The sequence below is a fragment of the Acomys russatus genome, chromosome 15 (assembly GCF_903995435.1).
Source record: "Acomys russatus chromosome 15, mAcoRus1.1, whole genome shotgun sequence".
Taxonomy (NCBI): domain Eukaryota; kingdom Metazoa; phylum Chordata; class Mammalia; order Rodentia; family Muridae; genus Acomys; species Acomys russatus.
Window position 1 is genome coordinate 60708935 of NC_067151.1, and position 19587 is coordinate 60728521.

General features: G+C 53.5%; 1 protein-coding gene across 1 annotated transcript; it reads left to right on the forward strand.

Annotated features, from left to right (window-relative positions):
• The first annotated feature begins 1918 nt into the window (after positions 1–1918).
• On the forward strand, positions 1919–19386 carry Insrr (insulin receptor related receptor). Its single transcript, XM_051157419.1, has 22 exons — positions 1919–2050; positions 4918–5469; positions 7113–7416; positions 7503–7645; positions 7849–7993; positions 8777–8991; positions 9155–9281; positions 12592–12830; positions 13282–13449; positions 13543–13738; positions 13892–13933; positions 14012–14229; positions 14437–14573; positions 14655–14817; positions 14933–15038; positions 15644–15696; positions 16711–16940; positions 17280–17390; positions 17510–17669; positions 17940–18069; positions 18203–18337; positions 19013–19386. Exons 1-22 carry the CDS (start codon positions 1966–1968, stop codon positions 19251–19253), a joined length of 3900 nt encoding a protein of 1299 aa, XP_051013376.1. The 5' UTR covers positions 1919–1965; the 3' UTR covers positions 19254–19386.
• Positions 19387–19587: the final 201 nt, after the last annotated feature.

Sequence of the window (19587 nt, forward strand, 5' to 3'; positions counted from 1 at the left end):
TCGTGGAATTTGGGAAGAACAACAGAAGGAGCAGAGAACAGTTCTCCGATCACAGCTGGAGAGTGATTGGAAAGCGGAGCCCTCTGGGTCTGCCAGAGGCCACGGGGTGGCGCTGAAAGCCATCGCGGCGCGGTGTTTGCGCCCAGCCTGAGTCTTCAAGGGCTGCCCGGGAGCGCGCGGTTCGCAGCCCTGCTAGGATGTGCCTCCAGTTTTAGGGTTAGTCCCCAATCCCAGCCAGCCAGCTGGGGTACCAGAGGCGAGTAGAGCCAGGCAGAGCAGGCCTGGCATCGATCGTCGTCCTGACAAGCGCATCGATTTCTGAGCGGAGAAATTAATAGATCTCTTAGGCTCTTCGGACGTGGGAGTTGCCCGCAGATAGAGCGGGGAACCGTCAGCCCATGGTATTTGTGAACTTGGAAAGTCTTTGGGATCCCAGCAAGCAGGCCACCAAAGCGCAGATCTAACGCATTGGCCTTCGTAGCTGCAAGTATAAGCCTCAAGTTTAAGAGACTGGACAGGTCGGAGACTGATCGGAAGTGAGTAGGACCCGCTGCCCAGTGAAGGAGGTCCTAGGGGAATATAGCTTATTGCACCAGGCCCCAGCATAAACAGTACTCCAAGTGCCTCCAAACAAGTATACATACAGAAACCCACCAAGCATTCGGAGTTCTTTTTTGTTGGTGGTTGTTTTGTTTTGTTTTTCAAGACCGGGTTTCTCTGTGTAATAGCCCTGGCCGTCCTAGTCTCACTTTGTAGACTAGGCTGGCCTCAAAATCACAACGATCCGCCTGCCCCTGCTTCCCAAGTGCTGGGATTAAAGACGTGGGCCACCACCGCCCGGCCTGAGTTCTTAAAAGTAGCCTTAAACGAAGGCGGATTCTCAGGGAGAAGGCTCTTCTCATGAGGATCTGAGCCAGAACCAAGGGACTTGGCGAGGTCACACACCCCACGCCAGGGGGTTATGGTCAAAGTGGCTGGGAGGAGCTGCGAGAGGGGAAGGCTGAGGACTTCAGGTTCCACAAGCAGAGTCCGACCTGTCCAGGCTGCAGGAAGTTACCCGGCAGGTGTCGAAACACCTGCTGGACCCCCAGAAATATCACCACTCCTCAAACTAGGCTACCCAGTCGCTCCATCCAGGTCTGCAGTGAGCGGAGGCGGTGCCGGGGGTCGGGGTGGGGGTGGGATGGGGCGGAGGAGGGAGGGAGGGACGGGGAGGAGAGAGAGAGAGAGAGAGAGAGAGAGAGAGAGAGAGAGAGAGAGAGAGAGAGAGAGAGAGAGAGAGAGAGAGAGAGAGAGAGAGATCGCCAAGGATCGAGGGTTCGAGAGCTCAGTTCTTGGCGCCAACCCCTTCGGCATTGCGGCCTTATTTCCCCCAACACATCTGTCCCCCACCTCCCTCAGTTGACGGGCTAAATATTTTTACTTGATTTGGTGAGAGGGGCGGAGAGAACAGAGAAGTCAGCACAAACCAATCCGTTTCTGGAAAGGGCGGGAGCTGGGCGAGGTGCCTGCGCTCCTGCCCTAGGAGCAGCCGCCAACAGAGGCTGGAAGTCTGTATGCCCAGGAGGTCCGCGGAGAGTCTCGGGGTGAAGTGCTGCGCATCTCCGGACCCCGCTACCGCCCCCGGGGCGCCCCCAGGGCTTCCGCTCCACCTCCCCTCAGGGCTGTCCGGCCTCTGGACCTTTGTGTTCTGAATCCTAGGTTAATTTCTCCCTCAGGAGGCCTCTCTGAGGCTCTCCTGCTCCTGTCTGCCTCTCTGTTCCAACCTCTGTCGCCGCATCACACTGAAGCTGTCTCCAGCTGCCTGGCTCTGTTTCCTCTGATCACAAATTCTTTTCTGTCTCCCCTGCCTCTACTTGAGATCTCTAATCCCTTTGCCCTTGTGTGCATCCTCTACTCTGGGACCTGGGTTTGTAGCCTCCTTTTTCTCTGGAGGACACCTGGAAGACAATCAGGGCTGAGGTCATGGCAGTGCCTATTCTGTGGCCCTGGGGAGTACACTTGCTTATGAGCCTGCTGTCCTTGGGATCTGGCCTGGACACAGTAGAGGGTAAGTCCCCAGCAATGTCTTTCCAACCCCCATCCTCCTCCCAGAACACCTAAACTCAGTTTTTGGTTGGTTGACTTTGGTTTTCCAAGACAGGGTTTCTCTGTGTAGCCCTGGCTGTCCCAAAACTGTTATATATATGAAGTAGTTCTTTTTTTTTTTTTTCTCTCTCAGCTCCCTAAGAGTTAAGGAGACAGAAATGGAACAGATGTTCTTCAACCCATTGCTGTTTGTGAAACCAGCAGTAAATCCCAGTAAAGCCTGAGTTTGAACCAAAATGAGACTATGAGAATTAGAAGTTGTTTCTAAGGGCCGCTGAATGATAAGGGGCAGTCTGGGACTGGCAGCTGAAAACCAGGCACCATTGTTAAGCACCATTGACCTATTGTCTGGATAGTAGGCTCAGAGACAAGAGAAGCAGACCGAGGGCAACTCCTGAGCTCTGGCATGCATGTGCACGTGTGTGCGTGTGCACCCCCCTTCTGAGTCCATGCCCCCCCAGCATCTCCTCCATGCCTCGGTGATATTCCCCACCTCCTCACGTTTCCCACCAAAGGCATCTAGGAAGTATGAGTGGGCCCATGCAGACCAAGAGGGCTGCCAGGGGCTACATGGGAAAAGGAGACAGCAGAAAAGAGAAGATTAAATGGACCAGTCCATCCTTTAATCTCCCTTTGTCCTCCATTCAGAGAGAGCTTGGGAACCCAGCACTCTGGGACTGGGAAGGGTCTTGGGATGCTCTTTTAAGTTGGGGCTTCCAGGATCAAAGCAGGGCTCCCCTTCCTGTACAGATAAGACAAATGGGCCTGGGTAAGGTGTCCCTTGAAAGCAGCCAGTCACAGAAGATTTGCAATGCATGGTGATCTGTCTGGGCACCCTACCCCTACCCACTTCTGTGCCAGGACACAGCACAGCAGATGCCAAGCAAGGACACAGTTGTCAAAATAAAGCACGCATGGCCTGGGAGTTAGTGTTTGGCCACGGGGCCCAGCTGTTGTTTCCCAGTGAAGCTCTATGGTGATCTTGGCCTGAGGAAAGGCAGGGGTTAATCTACAGAGGTCTTAGATTTGTTTTTCCAATGTCTCACATTAGGGGAGCTCTGGAGAGGCTAAGGCATGATGGGAAGTGGGCGCCTGAGGGAAACCCCCCCACCTGCCTCAAAGAGCCTAATTGGCTTTCACGGAGGGAACAGAAGTGTTTTTCCTTCTCCTTTTTTTTTTTTTTTCTTTTTTTTTTCTTTTTTTTTTTTGTGTGTGTGTGTGTGTACTTGCCTTGCCTAGTATGTGCACAAGCACATAGGTGTGTCTGTGTGTGTGTACCTGCCTTGCCTAGTGTGTGCACAAGCACATGAGTGTGTGTGTGTGTGTGTGTGTGTGTGTGTGTGTGTGTGTGTGTACACATACAACAGCTGACAGTCAAGCATAGACCACAGAGAGAAGGTACAGGGAGTCAGGGCTTCCTGTCCTGCACCCCATCCCAATCAGCCTTGACAAGCCCTAAGCCAGGGACTAGGCTGGCCGGTATGGGAGAATGTGGGGTGTAGTACCAGTCTCTGTGTGTGTGTGTGTGTGTGTGTGTGTGTGTGTGTGTGTGTGAGATATTGCTAAAGGGCCAGATGAGGAGAGAGAGTATAGCTGACTGTTAAACTAAAGCATTCAGACTTGCATATATGAAGACCCTACGAGCTCTCCTTAGGAGGAATTGGGGTCAACCATCTAGCCCCTACAAGGAAAGGAGCCCGGAGGCCTTGAGAACAGAAAGGCAAATGGGTCCCAAAGGAAAGAGTAGATTTAGTATCTGTATGTTCATGGCCCATAGTCCCCTGAGTGCCCAGAGGTTCCAGTCCTGACTGGGTACTATGAGCGATGCAAAGTTGACTTAGAACAACCAGAAACTTGAAGAGAGTGATAGAAATGTAAGCCTCATGCTAAGCTACACCCCAGGTATTCCTGTGAACTATGGGACATTTCCCCTGAACTAGAAGTGATGCAGTGATAGAGGGCCATAGCAAGGACCTCGGGCACCAGGATCACAGGCCAAAGGATCTAAGGTGCATTTCTAGGTTTGAGGCTGGAGAGAGGTGAACGAGAGCCAGAGTGTACACCCCGGATTATCAGGCTGATGACGTGATATAAAGACCCCTGCGCTGCCAAAGAGGAGTCGTGGACCATCCTTTCAAACACAGAAAAGATTTAGGTACCATCGGGCTGCCTCCCTGAGGACAGAGACAGGAGCTCAGTGCCCACTGCTTCCCAGGCACAGTGTACACTCGTTTTCTCACCAAACATTCCCTGAGAACCTCACTGGCGTCAGGCAGTCAACGTGAACTAGAGTATAGCAGTGAGTCAGACAAAAATTTCTGCCCTCATGAGGCTTGCAATAAGCAAAATAAATATGCAAATTATATACAAGTTAGCTGAGAGGTGCAGGGGAACGGGGTGTGGTCCACAGACTCAGGAGACGGAGGCAAGAGGAGCTCCAGGCTACTGGAGCTACACAGTAAGATCCTGTCTCAAAACACCATGGGCTGGGAATGTCGCTCGATACGGTGTTTGCCTAACCAGCGCTGACCCCCACCAAAAGAACAGGGGGAGATAGTTTTAAGCAGGATACTAGAAGTCTTCACTGAATGATTTAAGGAGGTGAGGGAGCCATGTGAGGGAAAGGGTTCTATCTAATCTACAGGAATAGAAGACATGAAGACCCTAAGCCAGGAGTCTGACTGGCTTGTGTGGGGGGAGGCAGCTCTTCCTTAGAACACAGCTTGATAACCCTACACTCTGTGTCCCCCTGTGCCCCACCACCAGAGCTGCCAGGACAGGGCTCTTGGTCTGCGCTGTACTCACTTGCCTACCCACATGTGCCTACAGTGTGCCCCAGCCTGGATATCCGCTCTGAGGTGACAGAGCTTCGTCGGCTAGAGAACTGCAGCGTGGTAGAGGGCCACCTGCAGATCCTGCTCATGTTTGCTGCCACTGGAGAGGACTTCCGGGGCCTCAGCTTCCCGCGCCTTACCCAGGTGACCGACTACCTGCTGTTGTTCCGAGTCTATGGCCTGGAGAGCCTTCGAGATCTCTTCCCCAACCTCGCTGTGATCCGAGGAGCGCGGCTCTTCCTGGGCTATGCTCTCATCATCTTTGAGATGCCCCACCTGAGGGACATCGGGCTGCCTTCGCTCGGGGCCGTGCTGCGAGGGGCTGTGCGCGTGGAGAAGAACCAGGAGCTCTGCCATCTCTCCACCATTGACTGGGGCCTGCTGCAGCCTGCACCCGGCGCCAACCACATTGTAGGGAACAAGCTGGGTGAGGAGTGTGCCGACGTGTGCCCTGGTGTGCTGGGGGCTGCTGGTGAGCCCTGTGCAACGACCACTTTCAGTGAGCACACTGACTACAGGTGCTGGACCTCCAGCCACTGTCAGAGGGGTGAGCATTTCCACAGAACATGGCTGTAGCCACAGGGAGGCAGGGCTGGGAGAGGGTGGATCCCTATTTGGCTTTTGTTACTTGTTTGTTTGTTTGTTTGTTTGTTTGTTTGTTCTTCAAGACAGGGTTTCCCTGTGTAGCCTTGGCTGTCCTGGACTCACTTTGTAGACCAGGCTGGCCTCGAACTCACAGTGATCCGCCTGCCTCTGCCTCCCGAGTGCTGGGATTAAAGGCATGTGCCACCATGCTCGGCACTGTTGGTTTTTTGAGCCAACATATAATATAGCCTCGGCTGGACTAAAACTTGACATGTGACTGAGGTTGGCTTTGAACATCTAACTCCTCTGTCTCCAATCCCTAAGGACTAAGTATGCCTGGCTTGCTGCCATTGTTTTTAAACCTTTACCCTTCCAGAAGACAGGTACCCTCATTATGCCATTTTACAGGAAAGGAAACTGAAGGTCAGAGAAACTAAACAATTGAAGCGGCATCAGGCAGGCATAGGGTAGGTAAGGAGCGGGTTTGGGAAGAGAGTAGACGCGAGGGGACAGCGGTCAGCCCAAGAAACTGTCTTCTGAGGCAGAAGCCAAGGATGCAGCCAGGTGGCCTAGGTTCACCTCTGCTCACTTGCCGGGCTCACCTAGCATCTCTGTGCCTGCCTCCTCTGAGCTGTGATAGGGAGTGGGTGGGAGCCTACACAACAGTAGAACAGGGCCAGGACCATAGCAGCAGTAAAAGCGGTCTCAGCAAGGCAATCAAGCCGGTAGCAATGATGATGGGTTAAGGACAGAAAGGAGGAGGAAGGGATGGGAAGACTGGGACAGACAAGGACAAGCACGTGACCTAGGAAGTACACTCACAGAGGCAGAAGGAAAGCAATGAGAAAGCAGGGAGGGAAGTAAGACTTTCCAGAAGCCAGGAACAGATTTGGGGTTCCCTAGCTGGGAAGTCTGTCTCATACAGCTCAAGGTCTGTGCCCCCCCACCCCCTTTCCCCGCCCACCTCTAGTCTCAACTCCAGGCAGGAGAAAAACCAGATCCCTGCTGTATCAGCAGTGAGCTATCTCCCTGTTGGCTGTAAACACAGCTGCTGCGTGTCTTCTCAATTTGTGTACCATGTCAACAGGCCCTGGCTGGACCCACCTTGCCCTGGCCTAGCTGAGCAGGAGTGGCCAGCTGGTTCTCCTTGGCACCACAGCAAGGCACCGCAGGGCAGCCTAGACAGGACAGCAGGCTACAGAGCAGCAATGCTGATGGACAAGGTCACCGCTCTATCCTAAGCTCTGAGAGTCTTATGTCAGAGAGAGGGCCTCTCTGTGTAGCCTTGGCTGGACTAGAACTCGCTGTGTAGACCAGGCTGCCCTCAAACTCACAGAGATTCACCAACCTCTGTTTCCCAAGTCCTGAGATTAAAGGCGAGCAGAGCAGGGCAGCCCAGCTTGATTGAGTTCTGATGCTCTGGAGGAGGTGCACAGAGAGAGGCCCCCATGACGCAGAGAACCAAAGTCAGCAATGTAATCTGAATCAGACATATCTGGTGCTGAGAATATTACCTCAGGATAGATGGAGTGGGCCAGGGTTGGAAAAGAGCATCATTGAGGGGGTGCTAAGGGGCAGGTACAGTTTATTATGCTCTGTTCACAGTGTGTCCCTGCCCCCGCGGGCTAGCCTGCACAGCAGGCGGTGAGTGCTGCCACAGCGAATGTCTCGGGGGCTGCAGCCACCCTGAGGACCCTCGAGCCTGCATAGCTTGCCGCCATCTCTACTTCCAAGGAGTCTGCCTCCAGGCCTGCCCTCCGGGCACCTACCAGTTTGAGTCCTGGCGCTGTGTCACCGCTGAGCTCTGTGCCCATCTGCGTGAGGTGCCTGGCCACACCGCTGCCTTTGGCATCTACCAGGGCAGCTGCCTGGCTCAGTGCCCTCCAGGCTTCACGCGTAATGGCAGCAGGTGAGCCAGATACCCTTGGGGTGCTTGGGAAACCACCGAGCAGTCTCCTCAGTCCAAGGCTAAGCCTATTTTGCATGTCCTGACAGCATTTTCTGCCACAAGTGCGAGGGACTGTGCCCTAAAGAGTGCAAAGTTGGCACAAAGACCATCGACTCTGTCCAAGCCACACAGGACCTGGCGGGCTGCACCCACGTGGAGGGGAGCCTCATCCTCAACCTTCGCCAAGGCTGTCAGTACCCTTTCCGACCACGCCCCCTTTCTGACCACGCCCCTTCCGTCCACGCCCTCCCTCCTAACTATATTTCTTGCATGGCTTCCCCTCATCCGAGGTCCTATCCCTTTGCTCCTTCCTCCGTTGTCCCTTCACCTCCCTTCCCTGTGGATTCATCTCCTTTCCTGGCCCTGTACCTGTCCTATCTTCCTCATCCCCAGACAACCTGGAGCCAGAACTTCAACGCAACCTGGGGCTGGTGGAGACCATCACTGGCTTCCTCAAAATCAAGCACTCTTTTGCACTCGTGTCCCTGGGCTTTTTCAAGAACCTCAAACTAATCCGGGGAGATTCCATGGTGGACGGGTAAGGAAGGGGTCAGAGACCAGGCTGACCAGCTCCCTCTTTTCCTGAACATTCTCATAACAATGAGCCCGGGAATTAGTCTACTAGCTGTGTGAGTTTGGGGAAGTTACTTGAGCTCTCTGGTCCTTAGGGGTTTCCTTCTATAAAATGAAGCTTGTGTTCTAGGGTTGTGATTGCTACGTATGCTGTTGGATGTAAAGTACGTTAAACAGCGACTAGGACACAGGTCATGCAGTAATAGTTTCGGGGTGCTCTATCAGGATGGGCGGTGGTTGTATTACCTGACAGTTAAGTTGCAGAATGAACCGTCCTGGGTGTAAAACCATTCCTACCACCTAGCAGCCGAGGAGGCCTCCTCACAAAGTAGCCAGTGTTTTTCAAAATAAACTGTCATCAGTCAAGTGGTGCCCTGTGGCTTCTGTCTCCTGGCGTATTATCGTGAGTACCCCAGGGGTACTCACAGCCAAGCTGGCCAGGCATAGCTTCTATGTCCCCATAGTCAGTGCTCAGTTTAAGGAGGTTGAAAGAGGGAAAAGGCTGACAAACTCCTGACCCCACTTCATTGGCAAGGGCGGGCAGAGAGAGGGTGGGTGAATTTTCAGGATGTGACACTACCGGTCAGTGGCACAGAGGGGGTACCCTGAGCCCCCTCGTGGATGTGAGCAGGCTGCAGCTTACACCTGTCTCCACCAGTGCAGCCTCTGCAAGGGAACACATGAGCCAGCCCCTCTCCTGCCGCAGCCCCGTGGCACATTACAGAGCAAGGCACCCGATTTCCTTCAGGAACTACACTCTCTACGTGTTGGACAACCAGAACCTGCAACAGCTGGGGTCCTGGGTGGCCGTGGGGCTCACCATTCCCGTGGGCAAAATGTACTTTGCCTTCAACCCACGCCTCTGCATGGAGCACATATACCAGCTAGAAGAGGTTACCGGAACCAGGGGACGGCAGAGCAAGGCTGAGATCAACCCTCGCACCAATGGAGATCGCGCTGCCTGTAAGGCCCCGCCCAACCCCAAGCGTGCACATAGGGCGACATACACAGGGACTAAAACACTTGAGAGGTCACCCGAGGGGATGAGCAGCCGTGGGGTCAGTGTCAGCACGAGCCTGTGGAAGGCGTGCGGAGAGCGGGTGCTTTTCTTTTGCTCTCTGCCCAGGCCAGACGCGCACTCTGCGCTTTGTGTTCAACCTGACCCAGGAGGACCGAATCCTGCTGCGCTGGGAGCGCTATGAGCCACTAGAGGCCCGCGACTTGCTCAGTTTTATCGTCTATTACAAGGAGTCGTGAGTAGAAAGTGGTGCCGGACCCCAATCTCTTTCTTATTTTCTTTTACTTTCGAGACAAGGTCTCACGACGGAAGCTAGCCTCCAACTCAAAGATTCCCCTGCCTCGACCCCAGCCCCCAAGAATGCTGGGATTCGGCTATTCAGAGTCCAAGTATTCTAAGACCAAAGGAGGTGGGACCATAGTCCTGCTGAGCTGAGGAGAGCCAGAGAGCTAAGGGCCCCAAATCACATTCAGCCTGCGTCTGTCTCACCTTTTTTTGGTCTTCCGTGCCTCAGTTTCTCCTCACCAAGTGAAATAAAGAGGACAGTCAGCGTTTCTGAGAGCCCAGGAGATCATACTGCTAGAAAACCTTGCCTAATTAAGCTTCAATTCACTGTGCTAACATTCTCTGCTGACCACATGCTCTTGGCCCAGCAGCGGTTTGGGAAGTACCCACTAATTTGGCCACTTCTGTGAGCATCGTTATCAGCATCTCATTAGAAGCCTGAGGAAGGAGAGGAGGAGGGACCCACCTTCCTTCCTTCCTCCCTCCCCTGCCTCCCCTCTCCCCGCCTCCCACCCCGCCCCCCTCTGCAATGAGACAGTGTCTCAATATGTAGTCCTAGCTGTCCCTGAATTCTCTGTAGACCTGTCCCTGAATTCTCTGTAGACCAGGCTGGCCTTAAACTCACAGAGATCCACCTGCCTCACCTCCCGAGTGCTGGGATTAAAGGCGTGTGCCATCACTGCCCGGCCCTCTTTTTCTTAACAGGGTCTTATGTATCCCGACTGGCCCCAACCTCTTTGAATTTATCCTTCTGCTCTCAACAACCCCAAGCGCTGTGATTACGGAAGTACATACCGTACCCTGTTCAAGTGGTGCTGAGGGCGCTGTGCCTTTCGGTCAAACTCTCTACCACCTGGGCTACACTCCAGCCCAGAACAGGCTAATTTCTTTGGAGGGAGCGGACTGACCTTAGCAGGAGGCATACCATAAGAAGAACTTCTCCCAAAACAAGTCTAAGACTCAACAGCAGGTCTCCCCACCAAGCCTTTTAGCACAATCTTATGAACAGCATGAAGGAGGCCAAGACAAGAGAATCCTACAGCCAAGGCCTCAAGGTCAGCCTAGTAAGGTCCTGTTTCCAAAGGAAAAGGACTGTGTGATGCCTGCCTGGCAGATGAAAGGCCTTAGGTTCCATGCCAAAACTATAGCAAGAGAGAGAACAAGATCAAGAGATTCTCTTATAAGAGAGAAATGAATTTTGTTTTTGTTTTTGTTTTCCCAGACAGGGGTTTCTCTGTATAGCCTTGGCTGTCCTAGAAAGCACTCGATAGACCAGGCTGGCCTTGAACTCAGAGATCAGCCTGCCTCTGCCTCCTGAGTGCTGGGATTAAAGGCGTGCGCCACCCCATCCCTCACCCCCCCACATACACACAGCCTGTGAGAAATGGACTTTTGATGGTTGTGATGGGTAAGAAGTGCTCTCCTTGGTAGGCAGGCCCTGGACCCCTCCTGCAGATTAGAACTGAGAGGTTTTATTGCAGCACCAGCTCAGGGTCTTGCTGGAAACAGGTCGAGAGCCCACAGAAGCAGGGTTCTCAGCTGGCCCAGGCTTTCATAGGTCTGCATGGCAGGAGAGCGTCTAATATGGGCGAGATGGAGGGTATGTTAAATACAGATTCCTGGGCCTCACACTGACAGCCTGAGTTGCTTAATGTCAGGCAAGGCCTATGAACCTGCATTTCTAACAAGCTCCTAACTGATGGTGAAGCTGACAGTGCATGGGGCCACACTTCAGGGAGTTACTAACACGAGCAGCAGTGTGAGTGCCTTGCCACCTAGGTTCATGCAGTCTGCAACCTACACAGTTATACATAGGAGTCTCTCGAGGGCAAAGAATCCTAGGAGCTGCCTGCGTGTACACCTGCAGGCCAGAAGAGGGCACCAGATCTCATCATAGATGGTTATGAGCCACCGTGCTGTTGCTGGGAATTGAACTCAGTACCTTTGGAAAAGAAGCCAGTGCTTATAACCTCTGAACCATCTTTCCAGCCCAAGAGAATTCCTATCTCCAAATATAAGGTAGAGAGTAACTGAGGAAGAAATGTCAACATTAACCTGTAGTCTCCACATACAATGGCATTGGTGAAGGCATCCTTATGCACCACCATGCAATGGACATGCACACACACACACACACACACACACACACACACACACACACACACACACACACACACACACACACACACACGCGTTTTGTCCCTGGCTCAGCATAATTTCATCCCTCTGCCTCCCATCAAAGAAACAGATATTATGAACACAGCTGTGGTGTCTCACAGTACCCCAAAACCCGTTGATTGATGTTTTCCATGTGGTCCTTACTTTCTTTGCTCAGGAGCCAGCCTTCCTTATGTCCCTGAAGCCTGTGGTATCTCCCCCAAAGCCTGCCCACCTCTGGTCTAACCCTCAAAGTCTGCGACAATTGTTCGCTTGAGTTAGTGGGTCTTGGCTTTGGGGATCTACTGTTAAAACTTGAGAGCTAGCCGGGTGTGATGTCACACACCTTTAATCCCAGGACTCCAGGGGCAGGGGCAAGGTCAGGGGACAGAGATAAGTGGGTCTCTGTGAGTTTGAAGCTAGCCTAGTCTATACAGGGAGCTCCCGTACAGCATGAACCCACCTCTAGAAAAGTGTTTCTAGAAACACAAACACATGCAGAGCTGTGCCTACTGTCTGGGAGACTCATAGACCTCAAGTCCATGCAGATGAGACACTGCTCATCTGGTGTGGTGGAGCAGGCTATAATCCCAGCAACCACGCAGGAGGCTAAAGCCGGAGGGCAGTCAAGACTAGACTGAGCTACTTGGATATATGCCCCAAAACAGAATAAAACAAAAACAAAACCAGAGTGTATTGTCCTTGACACGATAGTGCTTTTCTCGTCCATCCAGGCTCCAGGTAACTTCCCTAGAGCCGAGAATAAGCTGCTTGTTTGACCACGCCCATTTTCTAGGTTTTGTTTTAGAACAATTCAAACATTTGTTGTTGTTGTTGTTTCTTATTTTCATTAGGACAAAAGCTCAACAATTCTTACTAAGGATTAGGGATGTTTCATTACAATTTGTAATGTATGGCCAAGATTATAAGTCCTATAGGGTGGCTAAACTGGCTGGAATTATAGCTGTGCTCACATGCATAGTGGCAAACCGGCTATGGCAGCCCCGAGTAGTTGGGCTGGTGGGGGGGGGGGGGTGCGTGCTCGCACTAGAGCTTGGAGATGGGCCTGAGACATCCCCCAGCACCGGAAATGGGATGTTCAGCCCTTTCCAGAATGCCACAGAACACGTGGGTCCTGATGCCTGTGGAACCCAGAGCTGGAATCTGCTGGATGTGGAACTACCCCTCAGCCGTACCCAGGAGCCAGGGGTGACCCTAGCCCCCCTTAAGCCCTGGACACAGTATGCCGTGTTTGTTCGGGCCATCACACTGACCACCGCTGAGGACAGCCCCCATCAGGGAGCTCAGAGCCCCATTGTCTACCTGCGAACGCTGCCTGCAGGTGAGCTGAGGGCACACCCCCCCCCCCAACGAGATACCAAAATCCTAGTGAGGAAGATAGAGGCGTACAGGTGCCAGACACAGAGAGCCTGGGGCACCCTCAAGGACAGGAGGTCCTTTTGCTCTACAAAGAATTGGAACATTTACTGAGTCTTGGAGGGAGGCTGGGGTTGGACTTGGGATAGCTGGGAAGGATTAAGAATACTGAATATTGTGCTTCTGCATAACAATATGGCCTCCCCAGGGCTGGGGCCAGGCTCTGTTGGGAGAGTGTTTGCCTGTCATGGAAGCCCTGAGTTTCATATGCCCTATTTTCTGAAACAGAGGAGGGACAGAATGATTTCTAGGGAAGGGGAGCTCTGGAAAAGGAAAGTAGATCCAGAGAGGGGGGGTTAACTTATCACACAGTATGTGCCCCCCACCCCTGAGCGGCACCCTTTTCACAATCCTAGCACCCACGGTGCCCCAAGATGTCATCTCCACTTCCAATTCGTCTTCACACCTCCTGGTGCGCTGGAAACCACCAGTACAGCGCAATGGAAACATCACCTACTACCTAATACTGTGGCAGCGACTAGCAGAGGACAGCGACCTCTACATCAACGACTACTGCCACCGCGGTGCGCAGGGGGGGTGCCTCAGGCCGCGGGTGTACCCAGTAGTGACGGGTGGACCACTGCCCTGACTTCTCTCTTCTGCCCCTGTGGCCACAGGTCTGCGGCTGCCCACCAGCAGCCATGACCCACGCTTCGACCGTGATGACCCGGCGCTGGAGGCTGAGCCTGAGCAAGGCTGCTGTCCTTGCCAACGCTCACCTCCTGGGCAGGCCCTACCGACACTGGAGGCGCAAGAGGTCACGTTCCAGAAAAAATTTGAAAACTTCCTACACCATGCCATCACCATCCCCAAGTGCGACCTGGTTGAAAGGGCCTGAGGGGCGGTACTTGGAGAGGGGAGGAGTTTGTGGGAGGGGCCTATTATGGTGTGGGACTGGCCTTGGTATGGGTGGATTTGGAGGGGCGCAACAGCACGGGAGTTGAGAGGGTTCCCTGGCCTCCTCAGGGCCCCATGGAAAGTGACATCCATCAACAAGAGCCCCCAAAGGTGAGCAGGGACCGGAGCGGGAACGGCGGGAGGGGCTCTGGGGACAGTCCTTACGTCTCTGGCCCATCCCGTTTCCAGGGACCTGGAGAGGCACCGCCGGGAAGCTGGGCTTCTCAGACTAGGCAACAACTCAGATTTTGAGATTCAAGAGGACAAGGTTCCCCGGGAGCGAGCAGTACTGAGCGGCTTGCGACACTTCACAGAATACAGGGTTGACATCCATGCCTGCAACCATGCGGCACACACCGTGGGCTGCAGCGCCGCCACCTTCGTCTTTGCACGGACCATGCCACATAGTAAATGCCCCGCCCCCCCCCCCCCCCCCCCCCTCCCCGTTCCCCGCCAACCCTCGCCCCCCTCCACTCAGTGCTCTGTAACTAGCAGAGCAGGTTCACCCTTCCTGGTGGAACTAATCCAGACTTCCCAGTTTGGCCCAGTTTAGCCTGGGTTTGAATGTGAACAAGAACCGCTGTGGCCCATTTGCCAGATGCCCCCTCCTACAGGAGAGGCCGATGGCATCCCAGGGAAGGTTGCCTGGAAGGCGGCTGGCAAGAACAGTGTCGTCCTGCATTGGCTTGAGCCGGCTGACCCCAATGGGCTCATCCTCAAGTATGAAATCAAGTACCGTCGCCAGGGAGAGGTAGGTACCCAGGCACCCGTATCCCGGTCTGGGCCTGTCCTTCCAACCCAATTCCCAGCCTGCTGTCTGTGCTGCCCGCAGGAGGCCACAGTGCTTTGTGTGTCCCGTCTTCGATATGCCAAAGTTGGTGGGGTCCACCTGGCTCTGCTGCCCCCCGGGAACTACTCGGCAAGAGTCCGAGCCACCTCCCTGGCTGGCAACGGCTCCTGGACAGAAGGTGTTGCCTTCTACATCACTGGTCCAGGTAAGACAGACCTGCTTCTCAATCTCCCGATGGGTCTCTGCCTGCCATCAGGCCTGCCCAGCACCGTTAGGCAGCTTCTACCCTGACCTGTCAATTCTTCCCGCTCTGCCACCAGAGGAAGAGGATGCTGGGGGGCTGCGCGTCCTCCTCACTGTCACCCCCGTGGGGTTCATGCTGTTCATCATGCTAGCTGCCCTCGGTTTCTTCTACAGCAAGAAGAGGTAATGACGTCTCCCACATATTTCCCTACCCATTAAGAGATGTCCCTTAGCTATCTCATAGGGACAGCACAGTCAGAGGGTCATAGTTTAGACAGCAGAAAGGACTTCCTTCACTGCGTGTGGTGGCGCACACCCTTAATCCCAGCAGAGGCAGGTGAATCACTGTGAGTTCGAGGCCAGTCTGGTCCACAAAGTGAGTCCAGGAAAAAGAAGGCATGGAGGAGACATGCCTCTTGGTTAGGGTGACAACTCATCCTTGTTAACCTGCAAATGTCCTGGATCCTGAGAAACCCCTTGGTGTGGGCATATGGGGATTATTGGTCACCACACCCTTAGCTCAAGTGTAGAAATAATGAAGCTGGTTCTGCTGTGTCAAGAGGAAGACAGGAGCCCTAGTACAGATGTCACCATGCCCCCTGCAAGAGAGGACCCCCAGTTTCTACCTGTGCCTTTACCTATTCCCAGCCTATCCGATCCCAGGACAAGTTCCAGGGGCAGCTTGGAAATTCTTGGGACTCCCCAGGGGTCACCTTGACCAAAGCAGTGGTGCTCAACACCATCCTAGTGTGTTCACTTTTCCCTTGCTCCATTGCCTCCCATTGCAGAAGCAGCATGCTGTACACATCTGTGAACCCCGAGTATTTCAGTGCTTCCCACAGTAAGTCCAGGGGCACAGGGGCTGTGAGGAGGAAGGCAGGGGTGGGAGAACAGAGTTCCAGAGGCTTTCTTGGAGGAGGTGGCCTTGGGAACCAAGCACTTTAGAAGAGAAGTCAAGGGCTTCAGTGCCTGTATAAGGTGCACCTGAGATGACAATGTAGCCTTTGGTCTGGGAGTGATGGCTGGAGAGATAGCTCCGTGTGTCAAAGTGCTTGCTCTCCAAGCATGAGTCCCAGAATTCCCAGCACCTACACAAACACTTGACATCGTTGTGCATGCCTGTAACCCTAGTGCTGGTTGTTGAGACAGGCAAGGATTCCTTCGAGCCTGTTGACCCAATCCCACCCCCAGCCTAGTAAAAACATGGAGCTTCCAGTTTCATGGGAGACCCTATATTAATGGGATAACTCAGCAGGCATGCACGCGCGCACGCGCGCACACACACACAGAGACCACCACCACCACCAAACAAACAAACAAGCGAAAGAACAACTGAAAGCTGAAGAGGTGATTCGCCATTCAAATGTTTGCCACAACAGTGAAGAGCACCAACTGCTCTCACAGAGGACCTGAGCTCTAGTCTCAGCACCCACAGGACATCCCACAGCTGTCTGTGATTCTGGTTCCAAGGATTCTATGCCTTCTTCTGGCATTGAAGGGCACTAGGCACACATGTGGCGCACACACACACACACACACACACACACACAGAGAGAGAGAGAGAGAGAGAGAGAGAGAGAGAGAGAGAGAGATGCACACATGAATAAATACTGCCGTGAGCTAACAGTTCACTGTTCTCTGTACCAAGGAAGCCAGCATAGATACCTTTGTCCTGCCTTTATGTGACTCTGTAGTTACCGAAATCCTAAGGTATGGATGATCTTAGAAAACTAGTCCTTTTTCACATTAAAGTTGGATAGAAGCATTAAGGGGGGCGGGGGGGTGGAAAGTCAAGAGACAGGTGAAGGCAGACAGAGAGAGGCACCCCTGCCTCCCGGCACACATCTCTTCTTAGTGTATGTCCCCGATGAGTGGGAGGTGCCTCGGGAGCAGATATCCATCATCCGGGAGCTGGGCCAAGGCTCTTTTGGAATGGTCTATGAGGGACTGGCACGCGGCCTTGAGGCTGGAGAGGAGTCTACACCTGTAGCCCTGAAGACCGTTAATGAGCTGGCCAGCGCTCGGGAACGCATTGAATTCCTCAAAGAAGCCTCTGTCATGAAGGCTTTCAAATGCCACCATGTGGTAAGGTCCTAACAAGGGTAAGGCTATGGGGCAAGAGGGGAAGGGCCTGCAATGAGGTCAGGGTTGGAAACTGTAGTTAAAGTTCTAATAGGAACAGTGTCATGTCTAGAGATTATATAGCCATGATCTGGGTACAGCATCGGGTGTCTAGAGAGTTACTAGGGTTGGGCCAAGTCAAGATTGTGATGATAATGTGATCAGGGTTAAGAGTTAAGGATTACATTCGAGTGAGGATCAGCATGGGCACCTGAGTCAGGTTATCCCCACAGCAGGCCCAGGGTTTCGGCCCTGTGGGTCATAGAGATGGAGGAACTACAACAAACATCTTTGTCATCCCAGGTCCGTCTCCTGGGTGTGGTGTCTCAGGGCCAGCCAACTCTGGTCATCATGGAGTTAATGACCCGTGGGGACCTCAAGAGTCATCTCCGATCTCTGAGACCCGAGGCAGAGGTTGGAACAAGAAAGACCCTGAGTGATATGAGGCTGGTGGGGCGGGGCGGGAATTGAGATGTGTTGGGCACAGGGTAGGTGAGGGGCAGCCCTTCACCAGCACCCACTCTCGCCTGTAGAACAACCCTGGCCTCCCACAGCCAGATCTTGGTGACATGATACAGATGGCTGGTGAGATTGCAGATGGCATGGCCTACCTTGCTGCCAAGAAGTTTGTGCACCGAGACCTGGCAGCCCGCAACTGCATGGTGTCCCAGGATTTCACCGTCAAAATTGGTGGTATGGTGGTTACTAGGTGGATGAGGGAAACTGAAGGTATAGACGGTCTCCCTAAGCTAGACTCAAAGGCTGGCTCAGAGGCTTGACAAGCAGGTCTCACAGCCCCATGTCCCCCATCTCCGCGTCCGAGAGAATAAGTAACCTCCAAGATCCTTCAAGCTCATGCCTTCTAGAACGTTTAGAAGCTGGAGGTAGAGAGGTTTGGGGACTGTCTTCCAGGGTAACTACTACATGACTCACAGCGTGCCCCCCTAAACTCTTTCTCTCCAGACTTTGGGATGACTCGGGATGTGTACGAGACAGACTATTACCGCAAGGGTGGAAAGGGACTGTTGCCTGTGCGCTGGATGGCTCCTGAGTCCCTCAAAGATGGGATCTTCACCACTCACTCAGATGTCTGGTAGGGCCTGGAAGGAGGAGGGGGTTCCAGGGGCGTGCAGGGGGCATCTGGGGAGGGCCTAAAACACTTCCTCACTGGGGCCACTGAGCAGCCTGAAGGGTGCCAGGCTCAGGCTGTCCTTCATGTCCTCCAGGTCCTTCGGTGTGGTCCTCTGGGAGATTGCGACCCTGGCTGAACAACCGTACCAGGGTCTATCAAATGAGCAGGTGCTCAAATTTGTCATGGATGGTGGAGCACTAGAGGACCTGCAGGACTGTCCACTTCAGCTGTGAGTCCTCCCTGCTGCCTGCCCGCCCCTCCTTCCTCCCTGCACTGTGCTCACCACCCTTGATTCTGACCCAACCGCCTCCAAAGCTTTGACCTCACTGACCCCCCAGTTCTTGACTTGGTTTTGGTATTTTGGTTTTCTGAGTCAGGGTTTCTCTGTGTAGCCCTGGCTGTCCTGTAACTCATTTTTTAGACCAGGCTGACATAGAACTCACAGATCCACCTGCCTCTGCCTCCCAAATGCTGCGACTAATGGTACCACTACCAGGCTACTCCCAAATATTTTTTTTAAAGATTTACTTATTTATTTTATGTACATGAGCGCTCTGCCTGTATATACACCTGCATCCCAGAAGAGGGCATCAAGTCCCAGTACAGATGGTTGTGAGCCACCATGTGGTTGCTGGGAATTGAACTCAGGACCTCTGGAAGATCAGACAGTGCTCTTAACCACTGAGCCATATCTCCAGCCCTACTTTCCCAGTTCTTTTGTTTTTGTTGTTTGTTTGTTTGGTTTGGTTTTTCAAGACCTGTGTAGCGTTGGCTGTCCTATAGACTAGGCTGGCCTCGAACTCACAGTGATCCACCTGCTTCTGCCTCTCGAGTGCTTCTCCTAGTTCTTAACTTGTCTGCTTTGGTCATTTATTCCCCTCTGACCCCTCCTCACCCCCACCAGACAGGAGCTGATGAGAAGCTGCTGGCAGCACAGTGCCCGCCTGCGTCCTACCTTCGTCCACATCCTGGATCGCATACAGCATAAGCTTCGGCCCTCTTTCCGACTCTGTTCCTTCTACTACAGCCCAGAGTGCTCGCGGGGCCAGGCCTCCTTGCTGCCTGCTGAGGCAGAGCCTGACTCCCCACTAACCTCAAATGGAGCTTCAGACTATAGTCCCCTAAATGGGGACCCAGGACACTGAGGGTCACCTGTTCCCCACCTGACTGGCCTCCCATGGCTAGAGCAGGAAGAACCCAACCTTTACGGCCCCTTGCTCCCCTCTCTCACACACATACCCAGTCTCCCTCAGGCAAGTCAAGAATGAGCTCAGCACTAACAGAGAGTAGGAGTCAGAAAGGAAGCTTCTGAACTCACAGATGACTCACAGCGATAGCCTGTGGGAAAACAGGAGAGGCCACGGCAGGGGGTGAGGGGACCCTCAGACCCTAGGGCAGGAGTGTCCTGCACTCAGAGAGAGACATTGTTCAGAATGAGAAAGCGAATCCACTGGAGGCAGGGTCCAGAGACACACCCCC

What these genes read in the sequence shown, in the direction of transcription:
- Insrr (XM_051157419.1), top strand. Translation starts at nt 1,966, where the DNA reads ATGGCAGTGCCTATTCTGTGGCCCTGGGGAGTACACTTGCTTATGAGC. An exon ending in TTCACGCGTAATGGCAGCAG is followed by an intron (nt 7,417 to 7,502) that starts GTGAGCCAGATA and finishes ATGTCCTGACAG; the next exon opens with CATTTTCTGCCACAAGTGCG. An exon ending in ATCAACAAGAGCCCCCAAAG is followed by an intron (nt 13,934 to 14,011) that starts GTGAGCAGGGAC and finishes TCCCGTTTCCAG; the next exon opens with GGACCTGGAGAGGCACCGCC.